The sequence below is a fragment of the Trachemys scripta genome, chromosome 4 (genome assembly GCF_013100865.1).
Source record: "Trachemys scripta elegans isolate TJP31775 chromosome 4, CAS_Tse_1.0, whole genome shotgun sequence".
NCBI lineage: Eukaryota > Metazoa > Chordata > Testudines > Emydidae > Trachemys > Trachemys scripta.
In genome coordinates, this window is record NC_048301.1 from 23,823,336 (window position 1) to 23,845,128 (window position 21,793).

At 38.8% G+C, this 21,793-nt stretch overlaps 1 protein-coding gene across 1 annotated transcript in view; it reads right to left on the bottom strand.

The window, feature by feature from the left end:
• Positions 1–21,793, bottom strand: part of WDR25 (WD repeat domain 25) — a 121,344-nt gene that overhangs the window by 41,504 nt on the left and 58,047 nt on the right. Inside the window, exon 3 of the mRNA XM_034768368.1 lies at positions 7,890–8,037. Coding sequence (XP_034624259.1) covers positions 7,890–8,037 — 148 coding nt within the window. The remainder of the gene's footprint in view (positions 1–7,889; positions 8,038–21,793) is intronic.

The following is a 21,793-nucleotide window of genomic DNA, read 5'->3' on the forward strand; positions in this document are numbered from 1 at the left end:
GGAGGTGAGCTGGGGCGGGGAGCGGTTCCTCTCCCTACCCCGATGTAACGCAGTCTCACCTATAACACGGTGAGATTTTTTGGCTCCCGAGGACCGCGTTATACCAGGGTAGAGGTGTATTGGATATATTGTATAGGTTTTTCCAGTTGAGGAGCTGCACACCCTTCAGAATAATTCCATGTTAATAAATAATATTTTCATCCTTTTTCTTCTCAAAGCACTTTACACACTTTGTAAACAAAACCAATGAAAGGTGGTCACATCTCAAGTAGAGGGTGACAGATAAACAGTATTCAGCATGTTACTACTCAACAATGGCTGGGAGGAATTTTTTTTCCTAAAGGACACTTAAACAAAACCCTACTACTGAAAATCTTGTGGCTTCATTCTCAAAGGCGCTGAGTACTTTTTCAAAAATCAAGCCACTGTTTCTTGAGGTATCATCTGAAAGATTCCTACACAGTAAACTGCATACTATTCTATCTTCATAATAAAGTTGGAGAGCTACATCATCCCTGCTGGGATTATCACCTGTGACTTCTAAAACTGACTCTCTCACAAATAAAAAATAAATAATAATAAACTATGTCAGCAGGACCACCAAGACAAGAAATCAAACCCATGTCCCCCACTTGGCAGTGCAAAGTATTACTACTGAGGGACTCTACACAGCTTTATAAAATAAAACAAGTAAAAAAAAAAACCATCAAATTTTAAAAACTACTTGAAGTAATCTACAGTTTCCTTTAAAGCTAGATGTAATCTTAGTAGCACAAACCAGGGTATTAAGTGATCCAATGTACTTTTGAGGGAGGTGCATATAAAATTCATGAGCTGTAATGTAATTGCTATGCTAGGCAATTTGAAATGCACTTAGTAAAATGCTCCTGAACATCCTGGAGCAATGTCTCTGCCATAATATGAAGGACTGAATGGTATCCATGGCATGCAAATAATGTTATCTTTGCTAGAATTCTCCATATGTGATTGCCGTAGTCCTTTCGTGACTTGTGCTAATATATAAATATTCACTAATATATGTATATATATATAGCTATGCATAAACACACAGATATAGAAATGTAAAGAAAACAGTATTAGCATACTAAAGTTTGCTGAGCATATGAATTACATCTAAAAATAATGGCCAGTAGTTTAAAAAGTGTATGAGGAGTAAATAACAAGTGATATATAGGAGCAGGCATATACTTTCTGCAAAGTTGTTTTAAAACTTTACTGCTAACTTTCTGGAAACATAATCTTTGATACAGTCATAGAATATGTGGCTATATCTATGTAAATTATGGATGAACTCAACTGTTAAGGGGAAGAACAAAAAATAGATAGCAGCAAGGAATGATTGAATAACCGGAACATTTTATCTAACAAATACAGTTTGAACACACACAACTGAGTTTTTAGCATGTGCAAAACCTCAGATGTGAAAAGCAGCAGATAATTTTAGAAACAAATTTTAAAACTGTGAAATACAGTATCTCCATAACTAATAAACTCTCGTGCTTTGGGGAAACAAGTACTATCCTTATTCTCGCCATAAAGGTACACAATAGGCACATATCAATCCCCGAGTGTTTGGAGCATTCCCTGTAGAGTCTAGCCGTTAATCCATTGACCACTCACAGACTTACCTGGCCTGCTGTTCCCAAAGGAACAGTAAACACCAGCTTATTAGTTATATGTTAGAACAAAGTTCTACTAAACACACAGATATATGTATAGTGAAAACAAGAATAAGTTTATTATCAAAGACCAGAGATTCAAGTGATAGTGAGTAAGAATACTGGAAATCAATGGTTATGTATAAATCAAAATCATAACATGATTTACAGAGACTTAACTAACATGTTCTCCTCCAGTCTAAAGAAACATATCTCACCCAAAGTTGTCTCCATCATTTTCAACCAAGCCTGGCTGAGACCCCTCTTTCATGAAGCAACTTGCTGTCCATTTACTTCCTGGGTGAAGGATGACAAGGTGTCTTCCTTGTCCCCCAAATATACCAGAACAAGCTTTTGATGTGTTCCTCAAGATAGGGTTCCACCCTCCTCCACTGTTTACCTCTTCCTGTTAATTTCCTTCTTAAGTTCCTGCCAGCTCTTCATTAGCATTTGGTTCCCCATTATGAACCAGACAATACTCAATTTATATATATAGACAAGCATCTTGAGTCTTGAAAAGAAAAAGCCTTTTCACCTTTCCTGATGACCAGCTCCCCAGCTGCACATGTTAAGAGCATAATTTTCAGTGTATATATGCATAACACTTTATATAATATCTAATTTCACAATTATACTGATATCCAGAGTGACACTGGCTTTTATTAGAGACCTCACATGACATTCTTTGGAGAACTAGAATATAAATACTAGACCCAGGGATTCTTCTAACCTCTAATCTTTAAAACCACTGCCTGTTGGCATTAAGAGGTCCCACAGTCACAGACAGGTTATTCTAGTATTGTTTATTACAGGTATTCTAACACTTTCCTTTGAAGCATTTGATATCACCGGTTTTCAGTGACAGGACAATCAGCTAGCTGGAGCAAAAGAACGAAAGAAAAAACATAGAAAGGAGAAGAAAGAGAGAGAGTTCTGCAATTCTGCAAGTGTTACATAGTTTTTATAGCCAGCCCCAAACTGAGTAGCAGCAGAGGTCCATGAACAAAATAACACACATACACATGGTAATTACTGTGCTTTTATGTACATGGAGATCAAATAAACCAAGGCACACACAGCTAGTTAGATGTTTCTGTTGCTTTCTGCATGCATTTAACCAATTTTTGCACCCATTTGTGGAGAATGTACATGCAACTGCATACGTGCATATATTTTTGCATCCAGTAGAGGGCATCAGCTTTTTAAAATCTGACCCTAAATTTGCCCATAGTAACATAATACTCCAGTACTGAATTGTGAAATTACCATAAAAGTTTACTTTAGCAACTTTTAGAGATAAAGGTACTGCATTTGGTAAAGTTCTTTGTCTGGGAGGGACATTACAGGATTGTCAACATATTTTTGTGGGTGCTCCATAATCAATAATTGTTTGCCCCATCTCAAAATATGTTTTAAACATCAAATTTGTGTTTCAATAAACTAAAGAATATAATTAATTGTTTTCATTATAAATAGACTAATTTAGATGTCCTTCTAAAGAAGAACTTTGTACTAAATATGAATGCATAGAATTTTGGTCTTTAAAAGTTTTTTTTTTTTTTAGGTGAAATCCCCACTCCTCTGACTTCAACAAGATCAGGATTTCACCCATACACTTTTTCAGTAGCATACAGGATTGATAGACTGTAATATTGGAAATAAGAACAAATATGAAATCCTAATTCATTTGACATACAAGGATTTGGTAGAATGAAGAGAGAAAGAAAAGAAGAATGAGGGGGGATTTGATAGCTGCTTTCAACTACCTGAAAGGGGATTCCAAAAAGGTTGGATCTAGATTGTTCTCAGTGGTAGCAGAGGACAGAACAAGGAGTAATGGTCTCAAGTTGCAGTGGGGGAGATTTAGGTGGGATATTAGGAAAAACTTAATCACTAGGAGGGTGGTGAAGCACTGGAATTGGTTACCTAGGGAGGTGGTGGAATCTCCTTCCTTAGAGGTTTTTAAGGTCAGGCTTAGATGGGATGATTTAGTTGGGGATTGGTCCTGCTTTGAGCAGGGGGTTGGACTAGATGACCTCCTGAGGTCCCTTCCAACCCTGATATTCTATGATTCTATTATTTGAATTTTATATAAAAATTTATAACATTGATTCATTAGATTTTAGGAACACTGAAGTTTTCAAGAAAAGAGCTATAAAAATAAAGGGTAAAAGGATATTAGACCTAAGGAAAAAATAAATAAAATATTTTTAAAAAATCCAAAGAATCAATATAACTTTAATGTACTGTATTTTTTTTAAGCTAGTTCTCTTCTACAGCTTTAAAAAGGATTCTACATGATAAAAGTAATTTGGGGCTATTATACTCCCTTTCTCCAAATCAAGGGTCAGCAACCTGCAGAACGTGGGCCGATTTTTGGTGGCATGCTGAGCCAGCCGGGGTCCTGGACGCCAGCCCCTTGCCAGCCTGCTGCCAGCCTGGATGGATGGAACCCAGGCCGGCAGCGGGCTGAGCGGGGCCGGCGGCCAGGACCCTGGCTGGCAGGGGCCGGCAGACAGAACCCCAGAGTGGCAGCGTGATGAGCCGCTCAGCCCACTGCCGGTCTGGGGTTCCGTCTGCTGCCCGCACTGCCGGTCTGGCACGCAAAACCTTTTACTGGCATGCGAAACCTTAAATTAATGAAGACTTGGCACACCATTTCTCAAAGGTTGCCAATCCCTGCTCTAAATAAACATAGCAATTTACACAAAAAAACTGTACTGAAAATGAGGACAAAAGAGATTAGACTTCAGTAAACATAGCCGGAAAAAAGTCGAATGGCAAGGACAAAGTGCACAGGGAACAGAGTTTAGGGCTAAGCTACTAGTTGCAGATGGCATTATTATTTATATGGCACCCCAGGTGTGCATTCACTATATTTAAATGTAGTGACAGTGAGTTCAGCCTAGCAAGGAAAGGTAAGACCAAAAGTCCAAAAAAGAATGAGTCACTTTTATGAAGATATAATTGTAACATCTATCTGAAGTTCATAGAATCATAGAATATCAGGGTTGGAAGGGACCTCAAAGCAGGACCAATTCCCATCTAAATCATCCCAGCCAGGGCTTTGTCAAGCCAGGTCTTAAAAACCTCCAAGGAAGGAGACTCCACCACCTCCCTAGGTAACACATTCCAGTGCTTCACCACCCTCCTAGTGAAATAGTGTTTCCTAATATCCAACCTGGACCTCCGCCACTGCAACTTGAGACCACTGCTCCTTGTTCTGTCATCTGCCACCACTGAGAACAGCCGAGCTCCATCCTCTTTGGAACCCCCTTCAGGTAGTTGAAGGCTGCTATCAAATCCCCCCTCATTCTTCTCCTCTGGAGACTAAACAATCCCAACAGAGGGTCCTGTGGCACCTTTAAGACTAACAGGAAGGTGCCACAGGACCCTCTGTTGCTTTTTACAGATTCAGACTAACACGGCTACCCTTCTGATACTAAACAATCCCAGTTCCCTCAGCCTCTCCTCATAAGTCATGTGCTCCAGATCCCTAATCATTTTTGTTGCCCTCCGCTGGACTCTTTCCAATTTTTCCACATCCTTCTTGTAGTGTGGGGCCCAAAACTGGACACAGTATTCCAGATGAGGCCTCACCAATGTCGAATAAAGGGGAACGATCACGTTCCTCGATCTGCTGGCAATGCCCCTACTTATACAGCCCAAAATGCCGTTAGCCTTCTTGGCAACAAGAGCACACTATTGACTCGTATTCAGCTTCTCGTCCACTGTGACCCCTAGGTCCTTTTCCGCAGAACTGCGACCTAGCTATTCGGTCCCTAGTTTGTAGCAGTGCATGGGATTCTTCCGTCCTAAGTTCAGGACTCTGCACTTGTCCTTGTTGAACCTCATCAGGTTTTTTTTGGCCCAATCCTCTAATTTGTCTAGGTCCCTCTGTATCCGATCCCTACCCTCTAGTGTATCTACCACGCCTCCCAGTTTAGTGTTAAGTTAATCAAAGATGAAATCATCTCAGCAGTAATGAAGAGTAGGGAGAGGTAAATGGTTCAGTGAACTAATGCAGATCTGATTCTAGTAACTGGCTTCATATTTTCAAATGGAAATGAGGCTTTTTATATCAACCTGATTTGGATTCCATCTGCAAACTACTTGCCCTGTTTCTCTGAAAGAGTTACTGAAAATGTAGGCGAGAAAGAGGGTAACTTTACAAATTCCAGGAAAACTAGAAGTTTGGGCTGGATGTGCATGGAAGAGGTCATATTACCTGTATTGTTATGGAGGTTTATTAGTCACTTTGGGCCTGGTATTTTCAGAAGTTCTGAGTACCGACACTACAGGTCAAAAGGAGCTACCCTCCTCTTAAAATGAGGCCATTAAAAGATACCAGAGATGCATCAATCTTAAAGGATTAAACATATACAATTTCCACTTAGCATACTGAGCTCTAAATCAGCTTATTTGCCACTCATGCTGCCACAGTCCAAAATGCTGGCAATATTTTATTATTCAAGTTACCCTTAGAGGCAAAGGAAATACTAAAAATAATTAATCCAAGAAAGAATGCTATTTAAATGTTGATTCATGGTAGTTCTGTAAGTCAAGCAGCCAGAAGACATAAAATATTATTATATAATCTTAGAATTATATCTCTTAGGAATTTGTATTGACATTTTATAATGCACAGATTTCATCCATATTGATTTAGAACATTGGAATAAATGTACTTTATGTCCAATTCCCATTAGCAATAGCAGTCATTGTATGCATAACTTCCTGAGTATTACACCGGAATTTAAGCTCATTAGGTTCAGTCAGAGTTAGTTTCAAATTAGAACGAAAATGAAAATAATGCTGAAATGAGACGGGGGGGTGGGGGAGGAAGACGACATAATAAAGTCTATTTGAAATGAAAATGGTACATTAACTCCACAGAATGCCATCCAGGCAAACTCATTTATACTAGTGTGAAGCTTGAATACTCAAGAAACGTCACTATTCCAGTGCTAGTTATGTGTTTTACAGGCTCAGCATACAGCAACCCTCTTATAGCCATGACTGAATTTAAAAGCACATGGCATGACAAATCTCGGGAAATCGATTCCTACAGTAGGGAAAGGAACTTTCTCTTTAATTATTTGTATGACCAGTTTTCTCAGTCTTGGGCAGCTTCCTAATTCATTAGAAGAGGACCGTTTCATGCTTAATCTGCAGCCACTCTGCTCTCCAAAAGACATCAGACCTCACTTTACAAGGTGATTTTTAATTTTACATCAGGAAAAAAACCTACTAGACAGATGCTACTTTATAAATATAACCTTTTTAAATATAAAATTATATGCTCATAAAATAAATTACTTTGTAAAACAGTTAAATATATTTCAATGTAGATTAAATGGCCAAGATTTATTAAAGTGTATCTCTTCAGCTGGCAAGATGCTATCTTATGCCCCAAACCTGCAATTCCATTGACACAGTTGGATGCCTGTGCTCATGCAGAGCCCACTGAAGTCAATGGGGCTCCATTAAAGTGCAAGGATCAGCTGCACAGATGTCATTACAGGACTGATGAAATAATGTACTAAACAAAGAATGTGGGGAGATCTGGAAGACTCACAAAATATGCCCTTCCAATTGTTGTAGCAGCCTGGGGAAAAAATGGCATTTTAGCAACCAGACCAATGAGGTAACAAAAATGAAGTCCAATCTCAAGTTCATGACTCTACAAATCACTTTTTAATGGGTTTTGGCCAAAATTTTCAAACTTTCAGTCCTAAAGTTAGGAATCTATATCCGTAATTAGGCACCTTTTGAGCAAAGCACATTATCTACTTAATTAACTTTAATCACTTGCTTAAGTCCATCCCTACTTAGCAAGCCACTTAAGCATATGCTTAATCACATGTGTAAGTCTCACTGATGTCAACTTTAAAGTTAAGCATATGCTTAATGCTCTGCTGAATAAGCATGGACTCGTATACTTTATTTCAGTGCTTTGTTGAAACTGAGTCCTAACTACATGAAATAATAGGCTCTAGGTGTTCAATACCTCTGAAAATTAGCACACCTATTTAAGTGTCTTAAACGTGGATATAATTGACTACATTAAAGTACCCATATGAATTTTGGCCTTGATATTTTGAGATTTAACCTCATTTATGGGAGAATAGGGCTAATAGTCTCATGCCACACTATCCAGGCTGAAGTTGGAAAATAGTGTTAAAAAATGTAACTTTAAATTACATTTACCTGTTTCAACGTCTGTTAAATGAAGCATAGAATCAAAGCCTCCACTGAGAATTCTTCTTCCACACAAAGACCACTGAGCAGTTCGAACAGCACTACTGTGACAGGAGTACGTTTTTAAACAACAGCCTGTATCTACAGCATTCCATATCTTAAAAAGAAACACAATGACAATTCTAAATATAAATTTTAAAACATCAGTAATTAAATTATTCAACCTGCTGATAAAGAATTAGAACAAATCAATTAGCCCAGCTGAGAAAGCTTCATATGGTTTAACAGATTTGATTTTGCTATGAGGATGGGATTAAAGTAAAACTGCACTCCCTTAAATTATGAAAATATTTTTACAGATCATAGAAATGTAGGGTTGAAAGAGACCTCGAAATCAGCTAGTCTAGTCCACTGTGCTTAGGCAGGACCAAGTAAACCTAGACCATCCCTGACATGTTTGTCCAACCTGTTTTTAAAAACCTCCAATTATGGGCATTCCCCAAACACCCAAAAGCCTATTTCAAAACTTAACTACCTTTATAGTTAGAAAGTTTTTCCTAATATCCAACCTAAATCTCCCTTGCTGCAGATTAGGCTCATTACTTCTTGTGCTGGACATGGAGAACAACCATCCTCTTAATAACAACCCTTAACAGATTTGAAATGAACATGCCCAGTTTTTTTAACCTTTCCTCATAGGTCAGGTTCCCTAACCCTTTTATCATTTTTGTTGCTCGCCTCTAGACTCTGTCCAAGTTGTCCACATTTTTCTTAAAGTGTGACACAGAAACACAGTACTCCAGCTGAGACCTCATCAATATCAAGTAGAGTGGTACAATTACCTCCCGTGTCTTACATACAACATTTCTGTTAATAAATCCCAGAATTATATTAGCACCACATTGACGACTCATATTCAATTTGTGATCCACTAGAACCCCCAAATTCCTTTCACCAATTCTACTACCTAGCCAGTTATTCCCCATTTTGTAGTTGTGTATTTGATTTTTCCTCTTAAGTGTAGTGTTTTATACTTATCTTTACTGAATTTCATCTTGTTGAATTCAGACAAATTTTCCAATTTGTTAAGGTCATTTTGAATGCTAATCCTATCCACCAAAATGCTTGCAATCCATCCCAACTTGGTGTCATCTGCAAATTTTATAAACAGATTCTCAACTCATTATCCAAGTCAATAATGAAAATATTAAATAGTATCGGACCCAGGACTGGCCCCTGTGGGACCCCACTAAATAAATACACACTCCCAGTTTGATAGCAAGCCATTGATAACTACTCTTTGAATATGAACAGGCGTACTTGTGGCACCTTACAGACTAATAAATTTATTTGAGCATAAGCCCACGAAAGCTTATGCTCAAATAAATTTGTTAGTCTCTAAGGTGCCACAAGTACTCCTGTTCTTTTTGCGGATACAGACTAACATGGCTGCTACTTTGAAATCTTTGAATATGGTCTTTCAACCAGTTGTGCACCCCCTTTATAGTAATTTCACCTAAATCGCATTTCCCTAGTTTGCTTATAAGAATGTGACATGGGACGGTGTCAAAAGCCTTATTAGCAAAAGAATAAAGACAATAAGAATTTTTGTGGCAGGCATAATTTCCTGAGAATTCATAAACTGTTCTCAGTGGCAGCTCTTATTAGACCTTCCCACTGCCACTCCCTCGTCTCCTTCCATGGTGAGAAACAACCCCAACAACTCCTGTTTGTTCCCTCTTGTTTCTCTCCCACATACTTCACCTGTAATCAACCCCATTTGGTAGTGAACAGGAACCCTGGCAGACTACAGATCTGAGATCTGCCTATATGTTAGCTAGGCCTGATTCTTCAATCTTGCAAATACTAATTTCAGGCAGCATTTTGCCACTCTCAAACTTTGCTTAAGAACTAGATATGAATATTGTCATAGAGACTTGGGTAGGGTTCTCTAAAGTACTCAGCACTGGCCTAATTCTAGCTTCAATTGAAGCAAAATTAGGCCAATCTGAGCACTTCTGAAAATCCCACCTCTACTGATTACCTTAAATCTTTAAAGCATTAGGAAAAACAAGAGAGTATTCAATCTTTAACTTTTCTGGAATGTTGTATTCTAGTTCACATTTTAAAAACAAAAATAATTATTTGATAAAGGAAAAAGTAATGATTTTCTGAATCAAAGTAGCTGTCATAAGGTATTTATAGCAGCTATTAACTATTTTTAATTATGATTTGGGTTATCAAATATGCAGTACACCTCATTAATCAAAAACACACATTCTATATGCAGAGTTTATCATATATTATGACAATCAAAATTTATCAAATTATATGTGAAAAATAACATCTAGCAAGTTCAGATTTGAGATTAGGTTAACCATTGATTTTTTTATTATTAATATCTTGCTGCAAACAACACTAATTTATACAATCTAACTATATCACTTATTGCTATATCTATTATTTGTCTCAGGCAAAACAATTTTTTCCAATTATTTGGCTTCCAGCCAAATATTACAATTAGCTGCTAAGTGAACCCCGATGTGTTTTCACTGCCAGTATTAGTAGTGCAAGAAGATCAATGTTTTAATGGTGCTAGATAACAATTTTATTGTACTTGCAGTTGAAAACTGAAAACCAGATGGCACATGGCTTAAAGTTATAACAGAAATACTAACAATCTTTGTGGTTTGTCACTATATTTCCATCATACTAAGGCCTTGTACTACAGTCAGCTTTTGTCGATAAAACAGTGGAGGCATACACACTGAAATGCTCCTCCTGCCGATATAATATATGCTATGCCAACATAATAAAATCACCTCAACAAGAGGCATAGGGCTTATTTCAGTATAGTTAGGGTGATGTGTCTGTGTAGACACTGGGGTCCTTACATCAGCTGTTGGCTGTTATCCATTGGAGCCATGAAATTGTCAAGAAAGCTGGCTCCCAGGTCCTTAGCCAGGTTGCTTAGAGGTCTCCGCTCCAAGCCAGGCTGCCACCCAGGCTCCTGGCTTCGGCTGCTGCCTGGGCTCCCAACTCCCCGCTGGGAGCCTTACTGTCTCCTGAGGTCCTGGCTTCCTGCCAGGAGCATGGCAGCCGACTGGACTCCAGGTGTGGATCTTCCTGCCGGAGGCGAGAAGCCCTGGGTGGCTTTCCCCCTCACCCCCCACTCCCAGCTCCCCCACACAGCCCCTCTTCAGTAAGTGGAAGAACTCCTGGTGAGGACATGCACCACCGACAGAACTAGGGTAGTGTGGACATGTGGTGGCTGTAACTCGAGCTAAAACAGGTTGATTTAAGATTGTAGTGTAGACAGCCTAAATCTTGCTGCATATTTCAAACAAAAGTTGCCTGTAAGCTCACCAAAGACAGTGTTTATTCTTTCTATCCTAATTAACTACTCATTTTTAAAGCCTTGATCTGTATTATTATTTATATAATGGTTGAAATGTGCTAAGCAATTTACAGAACATAGAAAAGACACAGCCCCTGCTTCCAAGAGCTTATCTAAGAAACACAAGGGCCAAATTCTGCCCTCATTTACAGCCAAGTAACTCCACTGAATTCAATTATTAATTAGTAAGATACAGTTGATTATGGGTCTATATTTAAAACAATTAAATGTGCATTAAAGGCAAAATGAATGCTTTCAATGTCAACACGTGACTGGTTGTCTTTTCCATTGTAGCAGCAGCATAGATCAGGAACACTAAGCTGTAAGAAGAAAACAGCAAAAGAAAAATATTTTGTATTTATTTTTATCTCCTTCATCATCATTTTTTTCTTTTTACTGGACTAGAAAGGGTTACTATCTGGGAAGGATTTGTTGATAGCTTTACCTGTATAACAGACCACTCTTGACAGGCAAGATTCTGTCTTATGACACTGCTTCGAAGTATCCCCATAACACATACTGAATATCATTTTACTCTGATAAGCAACCAATTCTTGTTAGTTCCTTCACTGGTCATTTAAGCAGGCTTCACCAAGTTGTATCCTAACTATTCTACCCTAACTATGAGCAGGGAAATCAGGAAAAAAATATTAAAATACTTTCGGAAATAAGGTTCTATCATCTTTTAATGTCTTTTAATAATCATTTCAGACATTACTATACAAAAAAAGGAGTTAATTATGTCCAGGAGCTATTTTAGCATGAGGAAGCTACTGAATGAATCAAGATGAAAGGAAAAACAGGTGGTAAATGCTTCAAAAAAATTTCCCTACCATGTTTTAATGATTAAATATGAAAAAGCAATTTCCTCAAGAAAGGAAAAATAAAACAAGCTTTAACAGCATTGCATGGTTTTGGTTTAAGAATAGAACATCTGTATAATAGAGAAAAATGTGTAACACAGATCGTGCTTTATGTTCTTCTCCATTTTATGGAAGGGAGCAAACATTTTGCACCTGTGGATGTAAACCATTAGAGACTGAGTGGAAGGGAAAAGTCACTAAATGGCATCCTTTCCATTTCCACCCTATAAGCGTCCATCAATTGCTTTCACCTATATAATGTTTGATGTGGAACATGTGTTTTTTAGGGGTGAGGTGGCCAGTTACAAGAAGTGGAGTTGGAATGCAGTTGCTCTGGAGGCATGACCCTATGCAAATTAACCTGATTCTGCAGAAGATGTTGCTGTTAGTTAATGCTAATAGGTTCAGCATCTACTGTGGCTTCACACCCTACTTTAGGAGACACTCGAAAAATGTAGCGATCGCACAATAAAAGCAAAGCAACACAATAAATGCAAGGCTACACAATAAAAGTTGTCAATGTTATGTGTAGGGCAATGATCAGGGGCTCAGAAAGGGACGTTCCATGTCAAACAAAATTCCTTAAGGTTTACTCCAGAGTTTCCTACAAATCTCTGGCCTACGTGGTTTTGGCTAGACACAGCTCAGTGATAGAGACACAGCTCTCTGCCCTGCTGTGGGAAGGATAGCATGCTGCATTTTTTCCAAAAGAACTCACCAGTTTTAAATGTAAGTATGCCTTTGCCTGTGGAAGACGAAAAATATGGCCTATTGTTTACAAGAATCTGAGGCTACCAAAGAGACCAGTGATATCGCAGGGAGCCCCTAAAACACCAGTTATAATGATGTAGTCATACATATGAAAAACAATACTAAGATAAGCCACTGACTGAGAAGGACATCAAGGAACAAGCTTGGTGTTCAAGAGTCAAGGCAAGATTGTTCAAGGAAACTAGTTGTGCACTTTCCATGTGAATAGTAAACTATTCAGAGGTTGAAAGTCATGCATGACCAACTGTGATAGAAGGGGATATATCTGAGTTCTCTGTATGAAGTGTTGGATACTGTGACTGCACAAGTCTGGACATGTCCAAATACAACCTATCAAACTGCATTCTGGACAGCTGTCCTACCTGGGAAAGGTGCTTGACACCTCGTTGAAGGACTATCACCAAGAAACCATCAACTTTGATTGGGATGGGATGGTTATTGAGAGATAATGAGAAAATGGACTTTCTACTAAGCAGCCCATATTGGGGGCTAGGGTAAGCATGCCTGGAAGGGGGTTGCAGCTTCCCCATGGAGCACATGGCAGAGAAAGAGAAGCTTAATTAAAGAACAGGGTTCTGCTTTGTACAGAGGGATCAACCCTCGCCACACATAAGACTTGCAGGAGGGTGTTAGCAGGAGGTAGTCTGACTATCCTGAAAAGCTGACAAACATTAGATTCACAAGAAGGGGTGAGATCAGACCAGGGAAATCTGTGTCTCGGGCAGGCTGTCCTTACCCATACGCAGCTGCATAGGGCACCAGGAAATTTGGGGCACCAAATTTCCTGGTGCCCTACGTAGCTGTGTGCCACTCCAGCCCCTGCTCCACCTCTTCGCCATGTCCCCCGCCCCTGCTCTGCCCCTTCCCGCCCCTGCTCTGCCCCAGCCCCGCCCCCACTCCATCCCTTCCCCAAAGTCCCCACCCCTGCTCCTCCCTAGCCCCGCCCCCACTCCACTCCTTCCCCTGAGGACTGCAGCAGGGGTCAGGCCTGTACTCACCAGGCAGCAGTAAGCGGAGCGACCCGGCCCCAGCCCGCTCTGTGCCGCCAGCTCCCAGTCACGCCACCAGTGAGTGCTGGGGGCAGTTTCCCCCTTCCCCCCAAGCTCCAAGGGTCACTCCACTTCCCGCCGCCCTGTGAGTGTGGAGTCGGGCCTGCCCTGCACTCACCGGGTGGCAGGAAGTGGAGCGACCCGGTCCCAACCCACTCCGCTGGCTCCTTTTAGGGGTAAAGTTTCTTTGGTTATGAAACTCCTGTGCTAAGCCTGTGTTCCTTCCTTTCCCACTACGTTTTCTTCAAAGGGGCTTAACTAGACGTTTGGAGTGCCCATAGCTTAGCTGGAGCTCTGGGGGAGTGTGTGCGCTAGGGACTGGTAGGACTCTGGGGGTCTCAGACACTGATTTTGGGGTCTAGAATGGCAGTGACACCCAAGGAAGGGCATCAGAGCCAGGTCTGAGCCTGGGAGTCTGTCCTAGAGTCTCAGAGCTAGAAGCAGTGACTAAACTCTACCCAGATTCAGTCGGCTTGGAAGCATGTGGGATCTGATTGGGTCCACTGAGAAAAGACTGGTTTCAGAGTGGTAGCCGTGTTAGTCTGTATCAGCAAAAAGAACAAGGAGTACTTGTGGTACCTTAGAGACTAACAAATGTATTTGAGCATAAGCTTTCATGGGCTAAAACCTGGTGACCATATAGGGAGGTACAGGGCAAGGATGTAACACAAACCACTGATTTTCAATGCCAGGAGACAGAACATTCTTGGGGGCAGGTCCAAAACTGTGGAATGAATTCTCTCACAATGAAGGGCCATCACAAACCATAGCACTTACTGCTCCAGTGCAAGATGCATTTCACTAATATCAATACACAGTATTTTTTTAAAAAAACTATCAAAACAAGACACTCCAATGAATGCATGGGGAGAGGATGAGAGAACAAACATGACATGACAGATGTTAGTCATGTTGTTTAATACACTGCTGGAAGGCACTAAGATGCTACAATGATGAGCACAGTATAAGAACCTATACAGAACAGAATTGAGGCAAGGGGATAGAACAAAGCATAATTCGTAAATATCCAAAAGTGAAGCTCTTTGGAGATGCATTACATGAATTCATGTCGAAAACTTTCAGTCAATCTGAATCTGCATTTTTCAGGTAAAAGGTTTTGGGAGAAAAGTTTTATCTGGCTACATACGGAGCACGAATTTACATATTAAATCTATAAAAAGAACAACAATCGGGGGCATATAAGGACTTCATTAAAAATATAGACTGAGATATTCATACTCCTTGATACATATATATTAATACCTATTTAGCCTTATGGGATTCCAGGCACTCATGCAAATCTCAGCTATAAAGTTAGAAAGAATTTATCTTTGATTCCTTTTACCTATTTTGACATAGAAAGCTATTTTTAAAGTAGGTGTCACATGCCACTTTCTTTCAAAACTCTAAATCTTTTAACATGCTCAGCATTATCACTGGATGAAACACAAAAACATCTTTGCATTTTTCTTTTCTTTTTACTAAGTTCGCTCTTTTATCCCATGACAGTGGATTGGATTTTCAATTGCTTAGCTAACAAGTTAAACTCACAAACTTCAATGTGCTACTTTGAAAATATTACTTTAAAATGTGACAGTACATGATTTCAGTTATGAACAATAATCTTTTTATCCCTTCCGTTCATAAAGTTTGTTTATTCATTTTTTATTTTTTTTTCCTCAAGAAAGAATATGGCTCTCTTTTTAATCCTGTGGCATTGTTCCTACCTCTGTGGTTATAATGAAATGTTGACACAACAGAAAAAAAAAACACCTCTTCTCAGGCATTTAAAGAAATATACTGTTTTAGTTCTTTCAGTCAAGAAACCAAACTTGTCTACAGATTAGTCTTTAATAACTCAATATTTTGAGGCAGCACAATGCCAAGATTCAGATGAAATTCAAAAAATGTTTCTACTTGAATGAACTGAACTTTTAGTTTTTGGAATTTTTCCAGTCCAGTAAGTTTATACCGTATTTCTGCCATTGCCAATCAGTTTTACTGTACATATGCATTCCCCAAATTTAAAACTATGATTTCTGGGCCAGTATGGTGCCAGTAGAATTTCTTTAGTTTTACATTGCCTGATCCTCTCTGTTGTTCTCTATTAGCATAGGTGCTGGAACTAGGGATACTGGTGGTTACTGCCGCACACTCTGGCTCGAAATTGTTTCAATTATATACAGGGTTTACAGTTTGGTTCAATGGCTCTCAGCACCCCCACTATACAAATTGTTCCAACACCCCGGTCTATTAGGCTTTGTCTACACTACGCACCTTTTAGCGACACTACTGTGCCGCTACAGCCGTGCCGCAAAAAGGCACGCAGCATAGCCGCTGTTTGTCAGCAAAGAGAGCTCTCCCATCAAGAAAAAACTTCCACCCCCAACAAGCAGCGGTAGCGAGAGCGCTCCTGCCGACAAAGCACTGTTCACACCGGCGCTTTTTGTCGGCAAAACTTTTGCCTTTCGGAGGGGTGGGGTGGGGGTCAGACCTCTGAACGACAAAACTTTTGTCGTTCATTTGCCAGTGTAGACACTATTATCCTCTTCAAACACAATAAAAAAGAGAATCTGACAGATATAACTAAAAGTACCGTACTGGTACCACAATGGCCCAAGTCATGGTTTTTCCATCTAGAGGATTTGGCTAGAATACAGTTCTGGATCTGGATCCAGCTTTCATTTTGTAATATGGAAAATTATTTCATACCATCAACAACTCAAAGCATCGGACTGTGTGGCACACCAGCTATTACATATGCTGCTGAAGGATCAACTCCAGGCCATTAAGAATTTAAGGTAGGTTTAAGTAAGAGGTAGGGTTTTTTTATTTGTTAGGCACAGGAATTGTATACAAAACAATGGAATAAATTGCCCCAGACCCATAGGTTTGTCTATTTAGGATGAAGTTGTGCCTTTAAGAAACATTTTGTGTTGAGGTGATATGGAGCTGTGCTAACTAAGCATGCACTTGGATAAATATTGTGCCTTAGGGAAATGCATCTATCTTCAGATGGTACAATCTGCTCCCTCCAAGGCACATTTAGGCTGCCCTGCAGACCAGTGCAAGAAGGAATGGTCATGACCCTCTCCTCCTCTTCATTCCCTAGGGGCAACTCAGAGGGAGGGAAGACCATGTATTCTTATTATTGTTGTCAGCTTTCTTATCAGCACATCGAAATAAAGGCAGCATTAGTATCTATCTTAAATATTTTTACCATATATTGGCAATCACTGTAGTATCTAGGCACTGAATTACATAAATGGCTTATGATAGTTTTATAAATAGTGCATAATTGCTTCAAATAAATGTAGTGATAGGTTTAAAGACAGTCATGAGTTATAGTGATAAGCTTAAAGACGGTTTAAAGCCTCTAACACTGTCATACTGTATTAGCATACGTTATTATTTTATGGTAATGCTGGACACCTTGCAGCAATGTCATGATAAAAAGGAATTCTGATCGTCCTAATTGGAAAGAAAATCAACTTAATGCACATGGATTTTGGTAATCTACTAATGTTGACAATATCCTTATAAATGTAAATTAGTATCTTATAAATACTGAGTATCTTACTAATACTGAGACAACTGAAATGTTTGTTTGAAAAACAGATGCTATGTATATCAAGCAGTTTTTCCCAACACTGCTCTCTTTCTATTCCCAAGAATGGGAATTTAGACTTAGAACTCATTGATACATTAATTAAATCAATACAAAATTTATGGAGATTGTAAATGATGCCATTACAAGCTACTGTGAAGTAACCATTTCAATGTAAATCCTGGGGGATCCCATTAAGATGCCATTAAAGGACCATTATGATGTGTAATTTCAACAGTAAACTATTTTCATTATAAGTCATATTATCATTTTAAAAACAAACAAAACGGAACACAAAAGCTACATTAAAAATGATTGAATCACAAATTATCGCAAAAGCAAGGTTATTGTACATTAAGACAACCACAGCACCTCATCTTCATCCTTTCACAGACATTTTTAATTTGGGTACATCAGGTTAATCAACTAGAGTTCCTATTTAGACACCTATATTTAAGTGGCCTCATTTTCAGAGGTTCTGTACACCCACCAGTGTCATTAATGCCAAGGGGAGTTCTGGGTGTCCTATACCTCCGAAAATCAGAGTTTTTATGTTAGATGCCCAAATAGAAACTTAGGTGACTAATTCTAGGCATCCAAGTTTGAAAATGTTGGCTTTTATGTTTAGATAATGCAGTATAAATGGCCCACTATATCACTTCCTTCTACAGATGGCCAAATATTCCTTACACTAATCAGCTTTGCTTGAGTGAATATGTGTTAAGTATTATTACTTGTAAAGAACAACCAGGTACGTGTAATATTTACCATTGCTGAGATCACTGCCTATAATTCTGACCAGTACTGTCCCACTGTTTCCTTGTATTTCCCTGTTTGTCTAACTTGTGTCTTTTGTCCTATAGATTTTAAGCTCTTTGGGGGAAGAAATTGTCTTTTTGTTCTGTGTTTGTACAGTACCTAACGTAATGCGGTTCTGGTCCATGACTGGGGCTTCTAGCCACTACAAAAATACAAATAAAAAATAATTAAGACTAATACTTTATACTTATTTAGCACATTTCATCTAAAAAGCTCAAAGTGACTTAAAAGTATTATCCCCAGTTTACTGATGGAGAAATTTAAGCACTGAGATATTAAATGATTTGTCCATGGCCACACAGTGGAGAAGTCAGGAATACAAGGTAGATTCCCAGCCCCATATGCTAACCAGTAGAACACAGTGACTTCCCAAAAATAACACTCATGAGCCTATGCAACTATAATGCATGGGAATCATGGCAAACCTTTGTTTGAAAGCTCCAGTGTGGACCACTATGTTGGTCACTGGTGCAGTAGCAATGCAACATAGGGTCAAGCTGGTAGCACTGAGGAAGCAATGAGTTTAGTCTTCAAAAGGCCTGTCTAGCAACCCCCCTTCCAAATCAAAGGAGAAATACTGATGGGCTCTAAAAGGAGCTGGTTCCAACTTCCCTTCACTGGAGCCTTTCCAACCAACTGCAGGTGGAATAGGGGAGAATTGCACAGGACCCACTGACTCCAAAATATATTTTAATTCTATATAAATCATCTTAAAATGAAGGACAGTAAAACAATTTACAGCAAAAAAGAGTCCATAGTAGACTGAAGAGTAAAAGAAAGTTTTAAGATGTGATTAAAAGTGAGGAAGTGATTCAGTGGTCTGAATGGAAGAGATCCAGACAAAGGGTACAGCAGAAGTGAAAGTGTGACTCCATGGGGGAAAGGAATCGAGTCAGCCAAGATTTATAAGGGCCAAAGAAAGCAAGCAAATAGATGGAATATAAGAAAAGGAAGGATGTGTCAATATATCACTTTCTTGCTTATTACACATTCATTGATACTTCATCTGTGAAAGTCATGTTCTTCCGTTTAATCTAGGATATATATCCTCTAGAAAACGCAGTGCAGAGGGGTATATTCTCCCCTCATTGTGTGCTTACAACTCTTATCAATGTAAATGGAAGCTGGAAATGAGCAGTTGAAATTAAATCTGAAAGATTCCTAACTCTGATGATATTTCAACCATTGTCTGGGGTACAGGGTATGCAATATTCAGGCTTGGGCCAGCAACAGTTTTAAAGACTGATATCTCTCAATCCTGAAGGTTTAGAAATGAGAGCCTATTATGTACAGAAAAAGTTCCCAACAGTGAAATAACATTTAGTCTGAAATTTCTGACCTGGATCACAGAACATAAAAGCATTATTTGACTTTGGGAAGCTGATCACTCACGTCAGCACATTTTACAGAAAAGGGTCAGAGTGCTGACAGCATTAGCTTTTAGCACATAGGACAAGTATAACTTAAATAACCCAGGAACAATATTATTAAAAAATAATTGAAAAACAAGACCTTCTGAAAGTCCACGGTGCAAGACCTATGGATGTCACAGGAACACCAGCAGATTTCAGTTAAGTTAGTGATTATTCAGTTTCTCTCCAAACAATACAAAGGTCATAACTATTTAATGTAACATCTTTTTCTATACATTTGTGTTAATTCATTTGTATGTAATGTATGTAACCTTGCACCCGATTTCATATTCTCTGCATTGTCTGAAAATACTCTTGCATGAATTGACATGTTTTAATGCACACTTCCTACAATAGATTGATACTCAACTTTCTACCTGGGCATATTTCTCTTTCCGGGGGTTGGCAACTTATTAAATCTTTCTTCAGAAGGCAAGTATTACTTCAACATGGAAGTGTAAACTGGTTTGAATTTTAACAAAATGTATGAATAAATGTTTTTGTCACACTGTCTGGATTGGTTCACAACTGTGAGTGCCTACCTCAGGGTAGACTGTCAGAAAACTTGGCAAAGACACCCCAAACTGGTGCTGTGTTCTATAATTATATTTCACCAGGCCAGTAAGAAATGTGAACTCCTGGATCACTATAACGGTCTTACCATGGAGTCACAGACAGTCCTCTTAGACTCTCCAGTCTATCTTGACACTCAGACAACCTGAACTTTGTGATAAAAGGTCACTTAAACCAAAAATCACACCACATCAGGTTGCTTTCAGTCCCCAGAGACAAGTCACTTACCCCAGATCAACTGCTACTCCAGATCCTACACCAAAGACAACGCTGGCAGACAATTCTATAGTAAACTAACTAAAGGTATATTAGCTAAGAAAACGAAATGAGAGTTATTAAGAGGTTAAAGCAAGCAAAATATATGTACAGATGAGCCATAGTTTGTAATTGCAAATGGTGGCGGTCATGTAATAAACTGCCAGTTTTCCAAAAATCTTTTCAGGGTTCCCAGATTCTCTCTGGAGATTTCCGCTTCATATCTGGTCACTTCCCTGTAAGAGTCCAACCTGTCTAGAGATCCAGGATCTTTCCTTGAATCCATGCTTACAGCTTCTTCTCACAGAAAACAAGCTGACAGTGTCACTACCCACGTGGGCTTTTCCTTTGATGATGGTAAGTGACGAATGCACTTTGAGTCTTTGAGCACTTTTCTGCTAAAGTTCTTCATTTGCATTCCACAAGGCTTCTTTTACATTTGAAGGGTTATTTAGTTACAGGGTTATACACAATGTAAATTTATTACATTATAACAGGAGACAGATAAGTGAAAACAATTCAAATAACATCCCATTCATTTTCATGAAGTTTAAACTAGGGCTGTCAATTAATCACAGTTAATGCATGCGATAAACACAAAACAAATTAACTAGATTAAAAAATTGTTGCGATTAATTACGGTTTTAATCGCACTGTTAAACAATAGTAGAATACCAATTTAAATTTATTATAAATTTTTTTTATGTTTTTCTACATTTTCAAATATATTGATTTCAATTACAATACAGAATACAAAGTGTACAATGCTCACTTTATAGTATAATTTTTATTACAGATATTTGCACTATAAAAAAGATAAACAAAAGAAATAGTATTTTTCAATTCATGTCGTACAAGTCCACTCAGTCCTACTTCTTGTTCAGCCAATCGCTAAGAAAAACAAGTTTGTTTACATTAATGGGAGATAATGCTGCCCACTTCTTATTTACAATGTCACTTGAAAGTCAGAGCAGGAATTTGCATAGCACTGTTGTAGTCAGTATTGCAAGGTATTTACATGCCAGATATGCTAAACATTTGTATGCCCCTTCATGCTTCGACTTGTAGGCGCTAAAGTTTTACATTGTTTTGTTTTTTAGTGCAGTTATGTCGAAAAAAATATTCTATAATTGTAAGTTGCACTTTCATGATAAAGAGATTGCACTA